This window comes from Grammomys surdaster, unplaced genomic scaffold (assembly GCF_004785775.1).
Source record: "Grammomys surdaster isolate TR1022 unplaced genomic scaffold, NIH_TR_1.0 170, whole genome shotgun sequence".
NCBI lineage: Eukaryota > Metazoa > Chordata > Mammalia > Rodentia > Muridae > Grammomys > Grammomys surdaster.
The window spans coordinates 8,325,486-8,344,405 of record NW_021604618.1 but is presented as its reverse complement, the minus strand read 5'-3'; the positions used below and the strand labels follow the sequence as shown (position 1 = coordinate 8,344,405).

At 46.8% G+C, this 18,920-nt stretch overlaps 1 protein-coding gene across 1 annotated transcript; it reads right to left on the bottom strand.

Moving 5' to 3' along the window:
* Nucleotides 1-13,426: 13,426 nt before the first annotated feature.
* CUNH11orf91 (chromosome unknown C11orf91 homolog) lies at nucleotides 13,427-15,380 on the bottom strand. Its single transcript, XM_028767120.1, has 2 exons — nucleotides 14,825-15,380; nucleotides 13,427-13,678 (listed from the first exon to the last, which is right to left on the bottom strand). Exons 1-2 carry the CDS (start codon nucleotides 15,321-15,323, stop codon nucleotides 13,593-13,595), a joined length of 585 nt encoding a protein of 194 aa, XP_028622953.1. The 5' UTR covers nucleotides 15,324-15,380; the 3' UTR covers nucleotides 13,427-13,592.
* Nucleotides 15,381-18,920: the final 3,540 nt, after the last annotated feature.

Genomic DNA, 18,920 nt, shown 5'->3' with positions numbered 1-18,920 from the left:
TCTCTCTCTCTCTCTCTCTCTCTCTCTCTCTCTCTCTCTCTCTCTCTTTACAGCTGGTATGTCACCCATGGGTCCTGTACAAAGACTCTTGTACTCAGCTTCATTTACCCATCCTCTATGGAAATCCCTTTTGTCCAAGAACGCAGATGACTCATTGTCGGCTTCTTAAAGCCAGCGAGAGAGGTTCCAGTCCCACCAGGTCTCTTGGAATGTGTCTTGGAATATGGTGAGGCGGAGCAACATGGCAGGGGCCTGTGGTGGAACCAAGCTGTTCAGCTCATAGCTAGAAGTGAAAACAAGTAGCTAGAGCTGGATATGTCAGCGGCCCAAAGAAACATGCCCAGCCGGGAGTCTTGTTGAAGCAGGAACTCAACTTTAATGTATCAGCCTCCGCTTATATAAACTCAGAGCATAGGGAAGAGGAGTTTTGGTAGGGTGAGATGATGTAAGAGGCAGGGAAGGGAGACAGAGGGTATGAGGTGACTGACAGGGCCAATGGCAAAGCTCTACATCAGCAGCAGCTGAGCAGAGGCTGGGCCAAACAGGTTCTGTTGAGTCACACCAGTACGGAAGTGACTGAAATAGGTCTCAAACTTGGTTTGTCCACAAGGCCCAAACCAGGGTTGAAATGGGGCCCAACAACTCATAAGCCAGCCGAGCAGAGAGGAAGCTTAGGACCCTGGGGAGAGATGATGGTGTTGTGAAAGGAAAGCCTTCTATCACTCACCAGAGTGGGAAGAGAGGGATAGGGTGTAGATCTCCCCAGGACCGTATATTCTTCTTTGGTGGTGCCTCCTATCACCTCTGGGAGTCATTCTTCTACACACTCAGCTCCACAGGGCATGCCAGCAACCTCATGAAAAGCTGGCTTTGGTGCATCAACAGGTCTGGCATAGCATCTGGCATGGGCTGCTTTGTTCAAACAGCATGGGTCCCAGTCCCAATGTCACATGGTGAGCCAGTTGGAAATAAGCTATTCTTGAGAACATGCCTGGGCCTTCCTACATTACCTGCTCAGGGGCAATGTATAAGGTTTTGTTTTGCTTCTGTGTCAAATCCCTGACATCATCACTTACAAGAGGAAAAATTTCTTTTTGGCTTTGTGTTCCAGGAGCTTCAGCCCACAGTCAGCTGGTTCTACTGTAGAGTGAAAAATTATAGATACTGGGTATATAGAATCCTTTTTAGACATATAAAATATTCTTTAGGCTTTCTTTATAAAGATATAGAGAAACTGAGCCATGAATCAAGTTAGGAATGTGGAAAGACCAGTCACCATTACTGGAACTGGCCTATCTGCAAAAATAAAGAAAAGAATGCAAGTGAACTAGGTAGAACCAAGCTGGGAACCAAGCTGAGAACCGCAGTGACAGGACAAGGCCACAGTGACAGGGCAGGACCACATTCTTGAGAAAGATAAGCGTACAGAGAGTTTTCACCTGATCCTGACTCATGTAGGTTGGGTTCCTTTGGAATGTTCCGCTATTTTTATGTTATGCCACCTTAACAACCATGAGCCCCCTCCCCATTCCTTGGTTTGTGGTTTTTCCCCTTAAAAACCCCTCTCAAACTGGCTGTCGGGGTCAATTCAGCTCCTGCGTGGACATACGAATTGACCGGCAGCTAGCTGTCACGCCCTAATAAACCTCGCTATTGCTCTGGTACACGGTGTCTCAAGCAGATTACTGGGTGGTCGCGACTTTCTGAGACTTGAGTGAGGGTCTCCCCTCTGCGGAAGTCTTCACTACCACCATGAACCTCAGGAAAGGTTGAACAGCTTGATTCATGGTAGATAAAAAGAAAGAGACAGAAAAAGTCAGAGTAAAATATCCCTCAAAGGCACCACCCCTAATCCCTCCCTCTTCCAACCGGTCCTCGCCTTACACAGATCTACCCCTTCCTAAATAGTCTGTTCAGAATTCAAGTCTACTGATGGTTAACTCACTGACAAAGACAGGGACCTCATGACTCTGTCACTTCCCCCAAACTTACTTTTAAGCATTACTGGTATTGAGAACCCAAGATGGCAGTGAACGAACAGTGTGAGAGGATGCGTCATATCCAAACCATAATACTCCATGTGTCCTGGAATTGAGAGAATTCCTGCCCATCCTTGCTTTGGAATCCAGATCTGGTGGTGTGTTACTTATTCATGAACATATTCTCCATCTTTGTTGGTAGATGTGGGATGAAGAGAACAAGGAGAATGTGATAGCTTGAAACAGCTTATCAATAAATTAGCTGAGGGTTTAAGGTGCCAGGCTTTGGGGTGGCTTGGGTCCATCACAGATGTATGCTTCTTGGTGTGTGTATAACCAAGAGTTTGAACACATCTTACTGGTAGGTAGGGATGGTAAATATGAATGAGATGACTCTTTTCAAGTGTTTGGGGTTTAGAGGAACAGAGTCTCACTATATAGCCCTAGCTGACCTGGAACTCTCTGTGTGTACCACACTGACCTTAAAATGATAGCAATCCTGTGCCTCCGCCTTTCCAGTGTGCTAGGATTACTGGTATGTGCTAACATACCTGGCTTCTTTTTCCTTTTTGCAATAGACTCTTATTAAGTTGTCCAGGCTGGGCTTGAACTAACTCCATAGCCAAGACTGACCTGGAAAACGTGATCCTCCTGCTGCTTCTCCCTCTGCTGGAATTCTAGGTGTACACCACCAGGTCTGACTCTGTGATATTCTGTAGCAGCAGCCTGGGCAGAACCATACAGGTAATACCAGGCAATGAATTTGGTCTAGTTACTTTTATTCTTTGCTAATTGGAGATTCACCTTGAAACCAAATCTAAAAAGAGCATATTTTCTAGGGGCAAGTAGAACACGTCACTCAGCAGTCAGCCACCTCAGGGAGGGGCCAGGTGCTACACCTGTGTTCATTTTTACACTGCATGCTTCAACTGCTGTCTCTGTGTCCCCCAAAGGTTTCTTCTGGATCTTCTTCTAGATAATAATGAACAGGCAGGTAAAAGTCAGCCCTGTGCCTGTGATAGGACTTGTGGTGGTGGTGGTGGCGATGTATGTGTGTGGTATGCATGTGGAGTGTGTGTGTGTGTGTGTGTGTGTGTGTGTGTGTGTGTTGAGCAAGGTCACACTTGTGAATCTATGCTGCCATCTAGTGGCTCCCACCATGAGAAACATGTGAAGAGTTAAAACGCCAAAACCTTGATGCAAATCACCCAGGAAACTGGGATAACAACGTGGCCTCAGGCAGCAGTTGAAGTTTGCAGGCACTACTTCCTCAGCTCACCAGCGACAGCCTGTTATTGTACATGTTTTCCACATGAGAAAAGAACAGAAAAAACAACACATGAATGAACATGTTGGGGAGGATGCAGGCTTCCTTTATGTGTGCTTCTTTCAGAGTGGCGGGAAGTCTACACTGGGTTCAGACTCTGAGATAACAGTCACTGCCCTGGGTGAGTCTGGGAGTGGAGACATGGGCAAGCTCTTGTTTTGAGCTAGATGATAGTCTGAGCTCTTCCTACATTAACTTTCCTTGTAACAACCTGTGATGTCCACTGTCCCTTCAGATGGAGAGACTGGTAACGTAGAGCTGTTTCCCATGTGTCACACAGCTGGTGTGTGCTGGGGTTGTGACCCAGTTGAGAACAGAGGTGGCAGTCTTAGTCACTGTTGCAAACCACCCCTCCAAGAAAGAATGTCTAAGGCTCATCCCGAAGCCTCAGTCAAGACCTCAAACCTTGTATACTTGTGAACCACTTGTCCCAGATAACCTTTTGAAATAGAAACACAATGTTGTCTTTCACATTTGTAATCAAGAAACACACAATCGAGTTACCCAAAAATGCCCAAAAAAAGTCTCATAATGTTTCAAATGCACTTATGATTTTGTACTGGGTCAAATACATAGTTATTATTCTCAGCCACTGGTGGCACCTCTGATAAACCAACTTTTCTTCTGGTTTTTATACAAGTCAATATTTTAATAGGCTGGACCAACAGTCAGACCACAAGACCAGAAGTGGCAACTTTCCCTCTCAAGCTAGTAGCCATCAGTGTGCTCAAAACATATTTGAGGTATATGTGGTGTGAGCAGAACCTCAGGCTCAGGGTGTGCTGATGGCAGCACAGCCCTCATCCCTAAGATCACCCAGAGCTGGAAGGACAGGCTGACGATCCTGCCATCCACACCAGGATCGGCACAGTGCCAAGAGAGGGGATACTCAGGGTGCTAAGGGAGCTCAGAGCAGGAACGCTTAAGCTAGACTAGAGAGAAGCATCAGTGATGAGTCTAGCTAACCACTTTGTGCTCCTGGCAAGTCACCCTCACAGCCATCTGCCAGAGCCGGCTGGATTCGAGAATGAAAGCCACACACACACACACACACACACACACACACACACACACACACCAGGAGACACTTCCTGAAGGAAATGGCATCCAGCTCCTGAGAGAGAGCGAGTAGGGGTTACATTGGCACAGCTATCATGGCTTCTCTGCCTCTTTCCTTGCTCAGTGCCCTGGAATGAAGAGGGGCTTGTGTGATTCATAATTTGAGAACTGATAAATGGGGCTTACATAACCTCATGCTGACCTTCATCCGCTTTAAAGAGCCAAGTACTCACAATCAATGCACTTGGATCCCAGGTTACTCTTATAGCTCTCTAGCAGGAAAGCTGTAGAGAAGCTGGCTGCAAAGGGCAAGAGAGTTCAGCAGCAAGATGAGAGGTGAGTTCCCTGCATTCTTGCTAGGTTCTGGGCAGAGACAATTCTGAGTGAGATCATCGCTCAGAAGGGAGCATGGGACATTTTGTCTCCAAGGTCTCCTTATTTTAGGAACCAGAGACTCCTCTGCTTCAAGCAGCTACAGCCATAGATCCCTGACCATCCTCTTCCCAGCATGGATGGAGCCAGGGAAGGAGATGTTGACCCAGCCCAGGAACCTTGCAAGAAATGGCTGTAGAGCTGGGCTCTTCATCCTTTCCCTGTGTTCTAAGGACTCCTCTGTAAGTTTTCTCTAGACTACTTTCTATGGCTTGTTACCCAACACCTGCACTGTCACCCACAACGTTACTGAAGGAATACTGTGCCCAGAATAGATGAGCACGCAGCTGCATGCCATGAATTTTCCAGATTCCTATCTAATCACGTCCTCTCCAGGTAGAGTGTCCACATCGCCTTGGATGTGCTGACACCTGGTATGGATGGATGAAGGACTGGTCAACATCAGTGACTCTTTCTTTGAGGTGCCACCTATAGAGAGACAGAGCCCTGTCTGTGGGGAAAGAATTCCCCCAGCTGCCTCCCAATCACACCCATCGCCTTGTCTCTCTCGTTTGTGAGGCTGGGCTGTAGGGTTACAATGTTTCTACTTCCCTGTGTCTCAGCATCCCACCAGCTCCGAGCTCTTAGCTACCACCACTCCCTGCATCAGCAACTCAAACACTGAGGCCCATGTCCTACAAGGACTAGAAACCCCCAAGGTAGATGACTCCCACCGTGGAGCAGATTCACAGCTGTCCTATGCTATGTCACCTCTGCCCTGCCAGCAACCATCCTGTGACAGATAAGGAAGCTGACTCAAAAAGATCAACATGGCCACAGTTGCATATCTACTCTGTGATAGCACTGAAGGAAAAAGGCCAAAGTACCCTAAGACACAACAGCATCTTTGCCTGCAGCAGAACTGAAAACTTAGAGCAGTTTTTAAAGGCTCTCTCACCCCGCTGTTCCCAGAAGCCAAGTCCTACAGGTGCCAAATCCTGCCTGGTTCCATTGTTACTATGGGAGCACACAAATGATTAAAATAATGAGGCAATGAGAGATGCCCCTTACACCAGAGGACTTTGTTGCCATCAAAGGGTCACCCTATAACAGCTGGTTGCAATTCCTAGTGGGTTTCATGTTCTGTCTTGCTCAAAACAGTCAGCAGTGGTAGACAAAACCCTTGACCTCTGTGTCCAGCCTCCCGTCTCTGCCTTGCCCTTTACTTTGCTTTACTTAAAGCAGAATTTGTTAATTGGTCAGGTTGCAGGACATTCCTCCACCTGTCTTACAAGGTCTGCCACATCAGGAGTCAGTAGCAGGGTGCATTCCTTTATCTCCTGTCTATAGCTAGGAAATCCTGGGTCGGCCTGCCTTCCCTGTAGACAGGACCAGCTGCTTCTTTCAGACCTTATCCTCCTCCATAGCTGAGGGGACACATCAAGCCAGAGGAAGCAACTAGCTATATATATTCTGCTTTGAGTAAAGCAAGGTAAAGGGCAAGGCAGAGACGGGAGCCTGTACACAGAGGTCAAAGGCCTTTGTCTACCACTGCTGACTGTTTTGAGTGAGACAGAACATGAAACCCACTAGGAATATATACATGAATATATATATTTTTTTTCACTTGACCTTGATTGCACCCAAGCAGCTGCCCCTGTAGCTCAGCTACAAATAAGGCTGTGTTTTTGCTCCCCACTTAGCTGGGGGTGTACTAGTAAGTGTTTAACAACATTCTCTTGAGGGACAGGGAAGACAACCCTGCATTGGTACATGTGTCAGCTTCCACAGTGTAAATATTCGCCCTGTGCATCATTAGAATTGTGCGCTATTTCCACCCTAGAGACACAACATGGGTAAATTACCTGGTTCATAGATAATAACAAAATAATTGGGAAGTTCAGAATTGTCAACATGTGTTGTCATTTTTTTTTAAGTTTTATTTATGTGTTTTTGTGTCTGCATCTAGGCATGTGCACTATATACATGCAGTCCCTGAGGAGGCCAGAAGAGGGCATCCGACCTGCTGCCTGACCCTCCTGGGGCTGGGATTACAGAGCTGTACCACCCCTCTGTTGTAAATTGATAAAATTTAATTTTCTGGAGACTCAATCTTGCTGTGTGATTCAGATTGGCCTTTGATTTATTTATTTTTACTGATTTTGTTTATTTATGAGCGCTCTGCTGTATGTACACCTACATGCCAGAAGAGGGCATCAGATCCCTTTATGGTGAACCATCATGTGGTTGCTGGGAATTGAACTCAGGATCTCTAGAAGAGCAGCCAGTACTCTTAACTGCTGAGCCATCTCTCCAGCCCCTGACTTGGGATTTATTATGAAATTCAAACAGGGCTCAGACTCCCAACGCCCTGTCTCAGATTCCCAGAAAGTTTGTTAATGGCGACTACATTTGATAAACCACTCACAGAACTCCTGAAAAATGGACAGTTGGCTCTCCTACACCTGAAGCTGACTCTTCTACTCCTTTTCAAGCGTAAGCAGTTGCTTCCATCACAGTCTCTTTCATCTGCCAGCAGTGTTTTTCTTTGGAGAAACAGCCTCTTCCATTCTGTCTTGTCGCTGGAGAAGCAATCACGTGATCAGCAATCACGTGATCCCACAACGCTGAGGTAAGTGGGTAATACCAGAATACTGTCAGCCCTGTCCTCACTTGGGTACAAGGAAGAGTAATGAGAAGGAATCCAGCCAACCCCAGATGCATCGGTATTTACACTAAAACTCCCCAACGCATATCTCCTCCCACTGGAGTTTCCCTCCCTGCAGGGTTTCTGTGGCCCTAAATAAGGGACACATCTTTCGCCATGGGCCCTGTCTACACAGTCCTCTCTGTTCCCATTTCTTCCCTTCATACCCGAGGCCTTGAGCTGCTGGGATTTTCCCATGTGCAGCCCACAACTTCCGGAGTCTGTCCTTGTTCTCTTGGGTTACACTAAAACACTGCGTTTGGCGTAGCTCCTAAACAGCAAGTGTCGCACTTTTGGAGACAGGAAAATCCAAGATCAAGGTGGTGGATACTACATGTTGGATGAGGGCCTGGCCGATTCTTTTAACTGTGTCCTCACATTGAGGAAGAGGAGGGTGCTCTCTGGGGTTTCTTTTTTGTTGTTTGTTTATGAGATGGGGACTATGAACACGGGCATGCATATTCCACAGTGAGTGTGTAGAGGTCAAAAGAAACTTTTGGAAATCAGTTCTTTTCCTTAACCATGTGTTCCAAGGATCAAACTTGGGTCCTCAGACAGTGTGGCAAAGGCTGTTACCCAGACTCATTTTGCCAGCCCTGGGATCTCATATATAGTCACTCATATTCAAAAAGCCACCTTCAACAAATGTTTAGATCTCAACAAATGAATCTGGAAAGAAACAAAAAAATCAGTTATAGCTCAGCCCCTTAATGAGATTCAGAACCTTTGCATTAAAAGGCAGTTCCCATTGCCTGCCTTTGTAATCCCTAAAGCTTGCCGAAGCCTTCCTAGCCTAACCCAGAGCCCAGACCAATAAGACACCCTGTCTCAAAAACAAAACAAATGTGGGGTGGAGGGGGTAAAGGGGCTGGTACTTAAGAGCGCTGGCTGCTCTTCCAGGGGGCCTAGGTTCAATTCCCAGTACTTATTTGGTGGCTCACCACTGCCTGGAGCTTCAGTTCCAGAAGATCTAATACCTTCTTTCTGAAAGCACTAAGGCAGGAAAGTGTGAGTGTGTGAGTGTGTGTGTGTGTGTGTGTGTGTGTGTGTGTGTGTGCTGATACATACGTACTGAGTCTGGAGAAAGATATCAGTTTTCCTATACTATCACTGTCTTATTCCTTTGAGACAGGGTCTCTTGCTGAGCCTGGAGCTAGACTTGCTGGCCAACAATCTTCTCTGGCCTTACCCCCACTACTGGGGTTACAGGCACCGTAGCTATTCCCAGTTTTTTGTTTGGATGCTCAGAATCCAAACTCAGGTTCTCATGTGTACACAGCAAGCACTCTTACCTACCGAGCTGTCTCCCCAGCCCCTGTTCTGGTTGGTGTGTGTTGTTTTTGAAACAGTATCTTGCTGTATAGTCCTGGGTGGCCTGGTAATGTGTAGCGCAAGATGGCCTTAAACATGCTCTGATGCTTGTACCTTACCCTTCCACGCTGGGTGACAGTGTCCACTATCTCCTGCTCTTGTGGGGCTTCTGCAGCCATGCTCACTGAGGAAGAAGCATATAGGGCAGCCTTAGCCGACCTGAGTTCCGAGCTAGCTCTGCAGCCCCTTGTCTTATGCCTGTAGGGACGTGACCCAGCCTGGGAGCATAAACCTCTTGCTTAGAAAACTTGCTGAGAGACCCCCCCCCCACAATGTGGTGGAGGGGATTAAATGGGATGTTTGTCAACTGCAACCCCTGAGCATTTAGCAGGAGCCACTTGTCTGAGTACAGCCCATGAGGGGATCTGTGGACTCTGGACTCTCTGGAGGTAATGGGTCACAGCCCCTGGCCCTCCCCACCCTCACATGGAGATACTTTGTCTCCATTTGAGCTCTGAACCCAGTTTTCCCAGCTGATTCTCCCTTGCTTTCATTAAGGTAATCTAGCCCCCAGCAGTCACTGCTCTGGAAGTCCAAAGTTTTCAAGGAAAACAATGTTCTCTAGTAGCACCCAGCATGCCCAGACTCAAGTCTGTCCTCTTCCGGGCATTGGGGGAAAGGATCCAGAGTCACTGTCAGGGTGCAAGGGTCCTACTAGGTAGGACAAAGATTGTAAACTCAAGGAAATTCGTCTCTCACCCTTTTGGCCTGCATAGTGTTTTGAAACCACTGGAATGAGTTGCTAAGATTGAGAAACCAGACTTCCACCTGACCTTGTGCTCACACTCCAGCTTTGGCAATGAAGGAATGACTTGGTTACACTGGGGAGCTTTCCCCTTTAACACTGGGCTCAAGCCCTGCAGCTTGCCAGTCCCACCTAGCCCCGCAGCTCCAGGATTTCCAGCCTGGCATGCTGGAAATATTCCAGAATATGAGGCATGCTTGTAGGCATGTGAATCTGTATGCCCAGGCTGGGATTGCTGCACAAATCTTTGCACACGTGTCTACGTGTACAGCTTCCAGGATTCCCACCACCCCATTTATTCATGTCCCGACATCTATACCCACATGCCACCCAGGTAACCCCTACTACTTGAGGTGAGTCTTCTATGCCTCCCTTCAAGCCAGACTCTCTCGACTGGGTGCTACATAACCTGTGCTGTTGTGTGAATATTCCTGTCCCCTCCAAGATTCATCGTGGAAGCTTAACTTTCAGTGTAAGTGTGTATGGTTGAGAGCAGGACCTTACAGGGGTATTTAGGTCATGGGCCCACCCCTCTTTCATCAAATTAATGCCACTATAAAACCAGTTTGCAGGAATAAGTTCCCTCTCCTGTTAGGCCTCTTTACCACATAAGGGAGGACACTGTGTTCTTCGCCTCCAGATGATTCAACAGTAAATGTGCCATCTTGAAGGCAGCGACCAGGCTCCCGACCTGCCAGTGCCTTGATCTTTGGGTTTCCTGTGAGAAACAACTGCCTTTGGTTCTAGCTATTTTTCTTGTCAACCACATCCAAGGAGTGACCAGCGCCCCTGAACTCCAACTGACCTGCTCCCAGACCCTCTTAGAATTACTCTGTTCAGGCCTTGGTCCTACTGCTCAACCAAGATTGCTCTTAAAGATATCCCTAGTTCAAACTGTATGTACTAAGTCTACACGTGGACCCTTTGCTTTACCTTATTGCTGTGTCAGCACTATAATTTTTTAATTCAAAAAATGTTTTAATTTTTAAAAATTATATAATATTCATTGATAGGTTGTTTCTCCGTTGGTGAAATGAGCCAATTCAAACCAGATTAAAATTAAATGGACATATGGAATTCAGACCGATTTGAATAAAATTTTGTGGCACCCATCTTCCCAGTATTCGACAGAGATTCCAACACTATGGAATTGGCGTCCCAATTGATAGTCTGAGATCTAACAATTTATATGGAAGCGGTAACCTCAGATAAGACATCTCTGTATCAAAAGCTCCACCAAAACAAAGACTTGGTCTTTGTTCAAATGGGGCTAATGCGGGCACGGCCATGACTCTAGCAGAGACAGCCCAGAAGGTCCTGGACCCTAATAGGCTAGCTGAGGATGGGTACTCACAGAGTCCAAAAAATTTATGTATCTAGTGGAGAAGAATAAACGGACAGAAATGGACCCCATGTGGCTAGAAAGGACCAGGGCCATTGGGCTGGGGACTCAAGTTCTCCTGGGTTTGGCACCATCTGATAGGTTATTGCTCTGCCAGTGAAATGAACCAATTCAAGACAGATTAGATTATATTAAAGGAAGGTTTATTGGGAAGCTGCCCTTGGATGAGTTCACTGGTCCCAAGGATTGAGGCCAGAGGAGTCCCCATAGGAAAGAGGAGACACACACATGGGGGGTGGGGGGGGGAGAGGAAGGGAGAAAGACAAGAAGAGGAGGAAGAGAGGAAGAGGAGGAGGAGGAGTGCAAAATGTCTAGATTATATGGGGGAAGGGCAGCCCAGCTTTAGGGCTGGAAAGTTCCGGGTTGGGGGATAGGGTACGCCAGGTAGGACTGAGGTATGCTGGGAGAACCTGGAGATTGGTTCTCCTTTGATATGTAAAATATGCACCTCAGTCCCTTGCACCAGGGATCCGAAACCAATCATGTGTGCATCTGTGTGACTGGACATGTGTCATATCACATGTGTGGTAGTCAGATGACAATTTTCAGGGATAGGTCCTCTCCTTCCATCATGTGGGTCATAGGGATCCAATTCAGGCTGTCAGGCTTGTTACCTTTACCCACTGAGCCATTTTGCCAGGGCCATGACAACACTGTCAATGCGGGTCACTCAGCTCCTGCATGCTTCCCTCAGGTGATGTCACGCACAACTGATTCAGGGCTAATTGCTTTTTATTCTTCTGGGGTTTTTAGTCTTTTCCTCAACTCAAGTGCCTCCAACCTCAGAGCTAACCTATAGCAAAGATGCTGGGGACCGGAAGTATCACGGATTTGAGGTTACTCTTCTCCTCCTCGTCCCCCAGATTTTGAAAATGTGCAATGTATATTTAGATATCTCAGGGATGAGACCCAAGTTTGAGTATGAGATTCATTCATGTTTTGTTTATATCTTATACACATAACCTGGGAGTCATTTTAGGTAATATTTAAATACTTTGGTTCATAGCACAGAAGTTTCATGATGAGAACTTAGTTGATTTGATCGTGGAAGTTTTAGATTTTGGAGCATTTTGAGATTGTTGGGTCGGAAATGCTCTGAAATGTGTTCCATTTTTTTTTCCTGCATGCACTCCTGTGGAGGTTTCATGCAGTCTCCTCTCCACATCAGTAACTCCACTTCAGCACAGGCCTAGTCTGGATCTTCAGGCTCCTGTATCCCTTAGCTAGACAACTCTCCATTCTGCACACATCAGATTAAATTACTCATCTCCCCCAGAACCTGTCCCCTTGCGGCTGTGGCTCAGCCCACAGCAACTCCTGAGAGTCTCTCCACACACACACTGCCGGCAGCACTCTCTCTTCAGCTGGGTTACTGGTTGCTAACTGCTCTCTCTGCTTCCATGACTGTACAACTGCTTCCTATTGACAGCTAGAACAGTTCACGTGGGACCTGTAACACCACAAGTCAGATCCTGTTACACCTTGGTTTAAAACCTCTAAGGACTCTCCTCATGTCACAGAGACCTTGTGACCTGGTCATAGCTCTAAGACCCTACATAAACGAGTGCCTCTGCATTCACCCTGACACCCCTTCCCTCACCCCTCTACTTTGCCATTTTACCTGTCTGATAGGATTCACCAATGCTGGAATGCTCCACTGTAAGCCTTTGCGTTGGCCCTTCTGCCTGGAACATTCCCACACAGGGTGATGATCTTAAATCACTTCCCAACATTGTTTAAATGCTACCTCTTGAACATGCATGGTAGCATGCAACTGTAATCCCAGTACTTGGGAGGCAAGTACAGGAAAATCTGGAGTTCAAGGTCAGCCTGGAGTATATAGTTTTGTTCTCAAAACAGTAACGAAATATGCCATATCTTCAAAGAGACCCTATTTGAAAGCCCACTCTGTCTTCCTTAGGATATAGTCTGGCTGTCCTTACTGCACTCCCCTTTTCCTCGTTTGACATGTCATCCTCTGTGATTGGCATGTCATTCTTCAAGATGCCATCTTGTAATTCACTCGTGTTTTTCCCTATCCCCAATTCCAAGTGCTTAAGTGGGGGGTTAAGTATGTAATAAGCACTTGATAAACACCTCTTGAGTTTTGTATGTGAATTTCTTAGAAAGACTGTGTCTTTAAGACTATTACCAGAATTTTGTGGTTCAAAAGAATATTTTTTGAAGAACAAATACTTCTGAAAATGGAAATTACTGAGATGAAGAGCAACTCAAATTCTAATTTTAGTTCTAGCCTTCCAAGGCTGAGAACCAACATCAGGACCAGGATTTTTTGCCCGTGCTTTGGGTCTCTTATACATACTGGCCAGCCTGGTATCTCTGGCAGTAGTAGTGTTGGGTCCACTCCTTGAGTCACAGGAGACTGAATGGCAGGCCAGACAGCAATTCTGCATCCCACAAGGGAAATCCCCCAGCGTCAGCACAGAGGAAAGAGGCCATGAGATTTACCATGCAAGTGAGCACTGTATGTGAAGTATGTGCTGAGAGCAACAATAACAGTAGTAAGTACAGAACAGAAAATAACCATCTTTGAAATGACAACAACTAGGACACATTATCTAAGCACTAACACCTAAGGAGGTGGCTGCCCAGCTCCAGGGGGCAGCTTCTCAGGAGAAGGAGGCCGACTTTCCAGGTTGCCTGGTCGTCTTCAGTCCTTGTAATTTTTCATCTTTCAGCGCTTTCAGGAATTTATCTGTAGGAGAGGAAAACAGACTCAGCTGTAGCTGGGAAGGGTTTTAGTTCTGTTTTTTAGGATCTTCCTATGTAGCTCCAAGCTGCTCTGGAATTCTTAATGCCTCTGCCTCAGCCTCCTAAGTACTGGTATTGCAGGTGTGTTCACCTCCACTATGAGAAGGAATCTTCTAACTTCCAGAGCAAGCTTCTGAGAAGTAATTGTGCATGACCCTAAAATCTCCTAACTTGTCTAGCTCATACAACTGAAAAAGGCCAATTCTAGGGACTTTTTCTTCCTGTGGCTATGTATGTATCCTACAGGGTATAGATTAATTAGAAACCATTCCTATTGCCATGCATATCTAAGTGTATATATATACTTTACCCCACTGTGTGGCAAAGGGGACCAACTTAACTTATTGTGCAGAACAGGTGAAATTATCTTTCCAGAGCCATCTGCCTTCCTCTAATAGTCAAATCCAAGCCTTAGAACAGAGGGTGCAAAAGGATAGCCTAAGGCTACTAATTCCTGAGCAATTAGTCCTTCTGGAAATCCAGCTGGATTTAACTGCCTCACTGTCCAATAGAGAGGCATCAATTCATATATCAAAGGATTCCTGCTTACATCAGCACACTTGGTCTGTTCTGGTGTAGATCCCCAAAACCTCAGACTTAGATGTCAAAGTCCAAGATCTTGTCCGAGGGCTTGGGGCCCAGGGAAGGGCAGAGGCCAAGACTTCTCTGTAAATGACTGTGGGCCTTCCAGGTTTGGGCAATTCCTACAATCTCCTTCCACCCACAGACCCCAGCATAAGATTTGAATATTGAAGATTAATGTCTCTAGAAATAGAGAGCCTGTGGTGAGTGGATCTCCAGATTACAGAAATGTGGTATTATTGTGTAGGAAGGCTAAATTCAGGAAGAGTGTGCTTCAGGTGTCAAGAGACAGTGTCAACATTACTTCAAGGGCTAGCCCCCTAAGGGGTGGGGTTTAAAACTAAAGGGCTTGATTAGCTCAGGTGGGTGGTGAGGCAGGGGTCGGTTGAAATTCAGCACGTGGGGGTCTGAACCCCTGGAGGGCAGATTTTTGGGAATGGGACTCCTGGTGCCTGGCTCTAGGGGGCAATTAGGGCAGCAGGATTGGGCTCGTTTGGCAGTCACGCACAGCGCTGGGAGTCGAAGCCGTCCCCAGTGATTGTGAGCAGCTCCAGCTCCTTAATCCGGATCTCTAGCTCGCACAGCTCCTCGGGTTGGGAGATGGAGGCGAGCCAGGGGGTCGTGGAGCCGGGGACCAGGGCCGAAGTTGCCATCTCCGGGCCTGGAGGCGGCGAGTAGAAGAAGCGCAGAGGCTCGTAGGGAATAGAGGCCAGGCCGGATGGCCAGGGCGGAGGACACGGGCGCTCGCTGGGGGGACCCAGGCCAGGCGGCGGCGGAGGCACGGTGGCTGGGGGTGCCAGAGGCAGGGGTCGGACCCCGGCTACCCCTGCCACCCCGGCTGCCGGCGTCCCGCCCGCCTTCAGCGGCACAAAGAGCTTCTTCCAGATGTTAAAGTCGCTCAGCGGAGACGACGAGATGCCCCGGTCGTAGAGCGACGGAAAGTAGAGGGGCGGGGCCGGCCGCTGGCTCATCTTGGGGTTCTGGCTGCCGCGCCGCCCCTTCGGCATCTTTTGAATGGGAGGCTGCGTGAGAGGAACCCCGCGCCGGGAGACGCGCGCCAAGACCCCGTGTCTAGGAGTTCGGAGATTCCACAGGCCCCGCCCCGACGGAGTGCTGCCCCACCCTTCGCTCTGGCCCCGCCCCTAGAAGGCGGAGCTCTGGAGAGCAGAGGCCCCGCCCCACGAGTCAGCTATGGGCAAAGCTACGGTCCTTGACTTCTTAGGGTCCAGCTGCTGCCCTGCACTGCCGACCCTTAAATAGCCCAGGCACGCTTTCGCCTCGGCCCTAGACTCCTCCCAGCAGCCTTCAATTCTTTTCTGCTGCTCTCACACACTAATACTGCACACAGAGTTGGCCAAGGCTGAGAGAGAAATTCAGCCTTCTCCTTTTATCAGGGAGTGGAAAATATTTCCTAACAACCAGGTCCTTTTTCCTAGAGAACTTGACTCATTATTTAGGAACTGAAAAAAATGGGTGGTTGACTTTATCCTCTACAGAGGGAGAAGAGGAAATCTTTCTGGTAAATCTAGTGATGCTATGGAATATTCTAGAAATGGGAAAGCAGTCTGGATTTGTAATGACCCTGAAGCAAACAACTTTTTTTCTTTTAATGAAATGAAGTTTAATTATCTTCTGAGCTCATAAGTTATCAGGAGCTGACAGGCAGCAAAACACCAAAAGGAAATCATCGTGGGGTCCACCTCAATCACCACACCCATTCCTGAGAACTGAATGTTCTGTCCAATAGATATGTACAACTCATTTTTGTGAAATATTAGCCAATAACTAAGGAGAAGTCAATTTCCTTCAGGTGACTTACTCTTATAATAATCACCTGCAGGGATGAACAGGGAGGGTGGGGGTCATGAAAACTCAGGCTCCGGCCCCATGAGTGAATGCTATGTGTATACATATATGTGCTAAATCATGCAGTGGGGCAGCAAAGGGTGGAGTCTGATATCCAAACTGCTAGTCTTGGGCAAGTAGTTTGACTTGGGGAGAGGTTGGTTGTTTGCTTTTGGTTTTTGAGATAAGATAGCCCAAGCTGGACTAGAACTTCCTATGTGGAGCAGGTTGGCCACAAAATTACAGCAATCCTCTTTTCTGTCTTACCTGGTGGCCTTAGAGACACCACACCCACCTAGCATGTTGCTGGACTTGTAAACCAGTTTTTGTTCTTTCCTTTTTACATTTTATTTTATTTGTATGCATGAATGCATGTATGTGCTTCATGTGCACTCAGAAGCCCACAGAGGTCAGAGGAGGAGACGGGTGCTGGAAACTTTATCAGGGTCTTCTGCAAGGGCAGTAAATGCTCTTAACAAATGAACCATTTCAACAGCACTGTTAAGTCAGCAGGTTGTAAAATAGATAAGAGTTCCTCCTCTACCTCCTGCATCAAAGAGCAAAGGCTATTTTATTACTCAAACAAGAGGAACCTGAGCTAAATGATGAAAAGAAATATAAAGTATTTTTGCCCAAGAGCAGCTCCCCCATTAATGAAATATTTATATTCTCCAGCTACCCCACATCTAGGTGCTTGCAGATGGTCACTGGTGAACATGGGCACAGTCTGGCTTGTGAATCAAAGAGGGTAACTGTCCCTCTCCCCACTCTTCCTCTTCCTCCCTCAACAGCTGCATGACCTATTGTTTTCTCTTTCTAACTCTGATAAATTGCCCTCAAGTTCCACTTTGTGTCTTTTTTTTTTTTTGAAGATTCTTTCATCTGTGACATCAAGAACTTGTTTTTAAAAGAGACTCTGTATCCTACCATGGCAAGGCCACAGCTGCCTTCCTGGCCTCTGATCTTCAAGTCCCTCTTCCCGGCAGCAGACTGGCTCTTTTTGGAGGTTGTTTGTGCCATAATCTAAGGGCCATGCTATTCTAAGAAACACAAAACAGCCCTTTATTAGTAATCTGAATTAACCTTTGTGCTGGTGTGGACGTGAGGGCTTGGATATTCCCACCTCCTTCTCAGTTCCCACTATTTCAGAAAATGTTCTCAAAAATGCAGTCCAGCCTTTATGGTTTTTTTTTTTTTTCTAGGTAGATGTATTCCCATGTATTTGTGGAAGTAGCAAAAACATAATAAAATAAAACTTAACAAGTTATTGAACTTGAAGTCTGAGAGCTAGGCCAATGGAGTAGGGTGTAAAGAAGCCTGGAAGAGCAGACACCCGAGTAAACTTCACCAACAGGGACCAAGAAGTAGTGCTGACTTTGGGCGACTTCCTCCAGCTAGGCTCCACACCCCACAGTTCTCAGAAACTCCAAAAACAGCACCACCAGCTGAAGACCAAGCAGCCTAAAGCAAAGCCCGTGTGGAAACCTTAACGGAACAGAAAGCTTGAGAATTACATCTGGAAGGTTCGGAGCCCTGGAGTAGGGCAGGATCCCCTTCCAGTGCAGCCAGTGGAGAGTCTGTGCTGCTCCTTGTTCTCGTGACAATGCAATCACAGTCCTTTCCCTTTGCTTTCTTCACCCACAGAGGCTGGAGAAAGTAAATTCTGGCTTTCCCCGGTCCTCTTGCAGCTCACAGCCATTCTTGTAACACATTCTGGTTACAAGGTCCAGATCCAACCAGAATATACAAATAAGAAGACAGACAGTAGGGAGTTTTATAAGAATACTTTTAATTTCCTAGTAAGGGAAACTGAAACACGGTTTCCTCACCATCTCTTTCTGTCTTGACCTTGGATGCAGTGAAGGAAGGTCTATAGTGACTCTGTGTTTGTGAGGGAAAGTCCAAGAATGCCACCAATATAGCAGCCCAAACAGTGTTGAGCAACTGAACCAAAGCTAGCAGCTGCTTATTTCTGGATTATATGCAGCAACAAAACAATCAGATTTGATTACACTATCTGGGTTGTCTGTAGCTTGTAGCTGAATACTGGAGAGAGATGGTTTCAAGAACAATAGATTTATTTTGTTTCACTAGTCCTTGTATAACTTCACTTGGGTGACACTCCAAGAGGAAAACATGCCTGTTCTTTAGTTTGTTTGTTTGTTTGTTTGTTTGTTTTGGAGACATGGTTTCTCTATATAGCCCTAGCTGTCCTGAAACTCACTCTGTAGACCAGGCTGGCCTCGAACTCAGAAATCCTCCTGCCTCTGCCTCCTAAGTGCTGGGATTAAAGGCATATGCCACCACCGCCCGGCTATGCCTGTTCTTTATGTTTTCGTTGTGGGAGCTTTTATTAATAGTTTCCAAAGACTGAAAAGATGGATATAATTTTGCAGAAGGCAACTGAAATTTCTATTATTAGAAGGGAGGGACCAGAGACCAAGTGACAAGGAGCCAAACATCCCATAGCAGTAGCCAACGATACCCAGATGCTCTGTTCACAGCCTGCTACAAGCGCAGGGCTTTGTTCCTGTCAGCTATTCTTTCTCACCAGTAACTGTCTCAGCCAAGTCGCTTTGGTTGCAACAGATAGAAAGTTGGTCAAATAAGTTAAAAACTCAGAACATCGGAGAAGGGACGAGTAAAGGGAGGACTTACTTGAACCCCAAGGCAGAGCTGCTTAATGGCCTAGCCAGAGAAATGGGTACCATCTGTGATCTCTATTTGAAATCTGCAAATCCTTGAAGAATTTAGGTTTA

What these genes read in the sequence shown, in the direction of transcription:
- CUNH11orf91 (XM_028767120.1), bottom strand. Translation starts at nt 15,323, where the DNA reads ATGCCGAAGGGGCGGCGCGGCAGCCAGAACCCCAAGATGAGCCAGCGG. An exon ending in CGGCTTCGACTCCCAGCGCT is followed by an intron (nt 13,679 to 14,824) that starts GTGCGTGACTGC and finishes CCTCTCCTACAG; the next exon opens with ATAAATTCCTGAAAGCGCTG.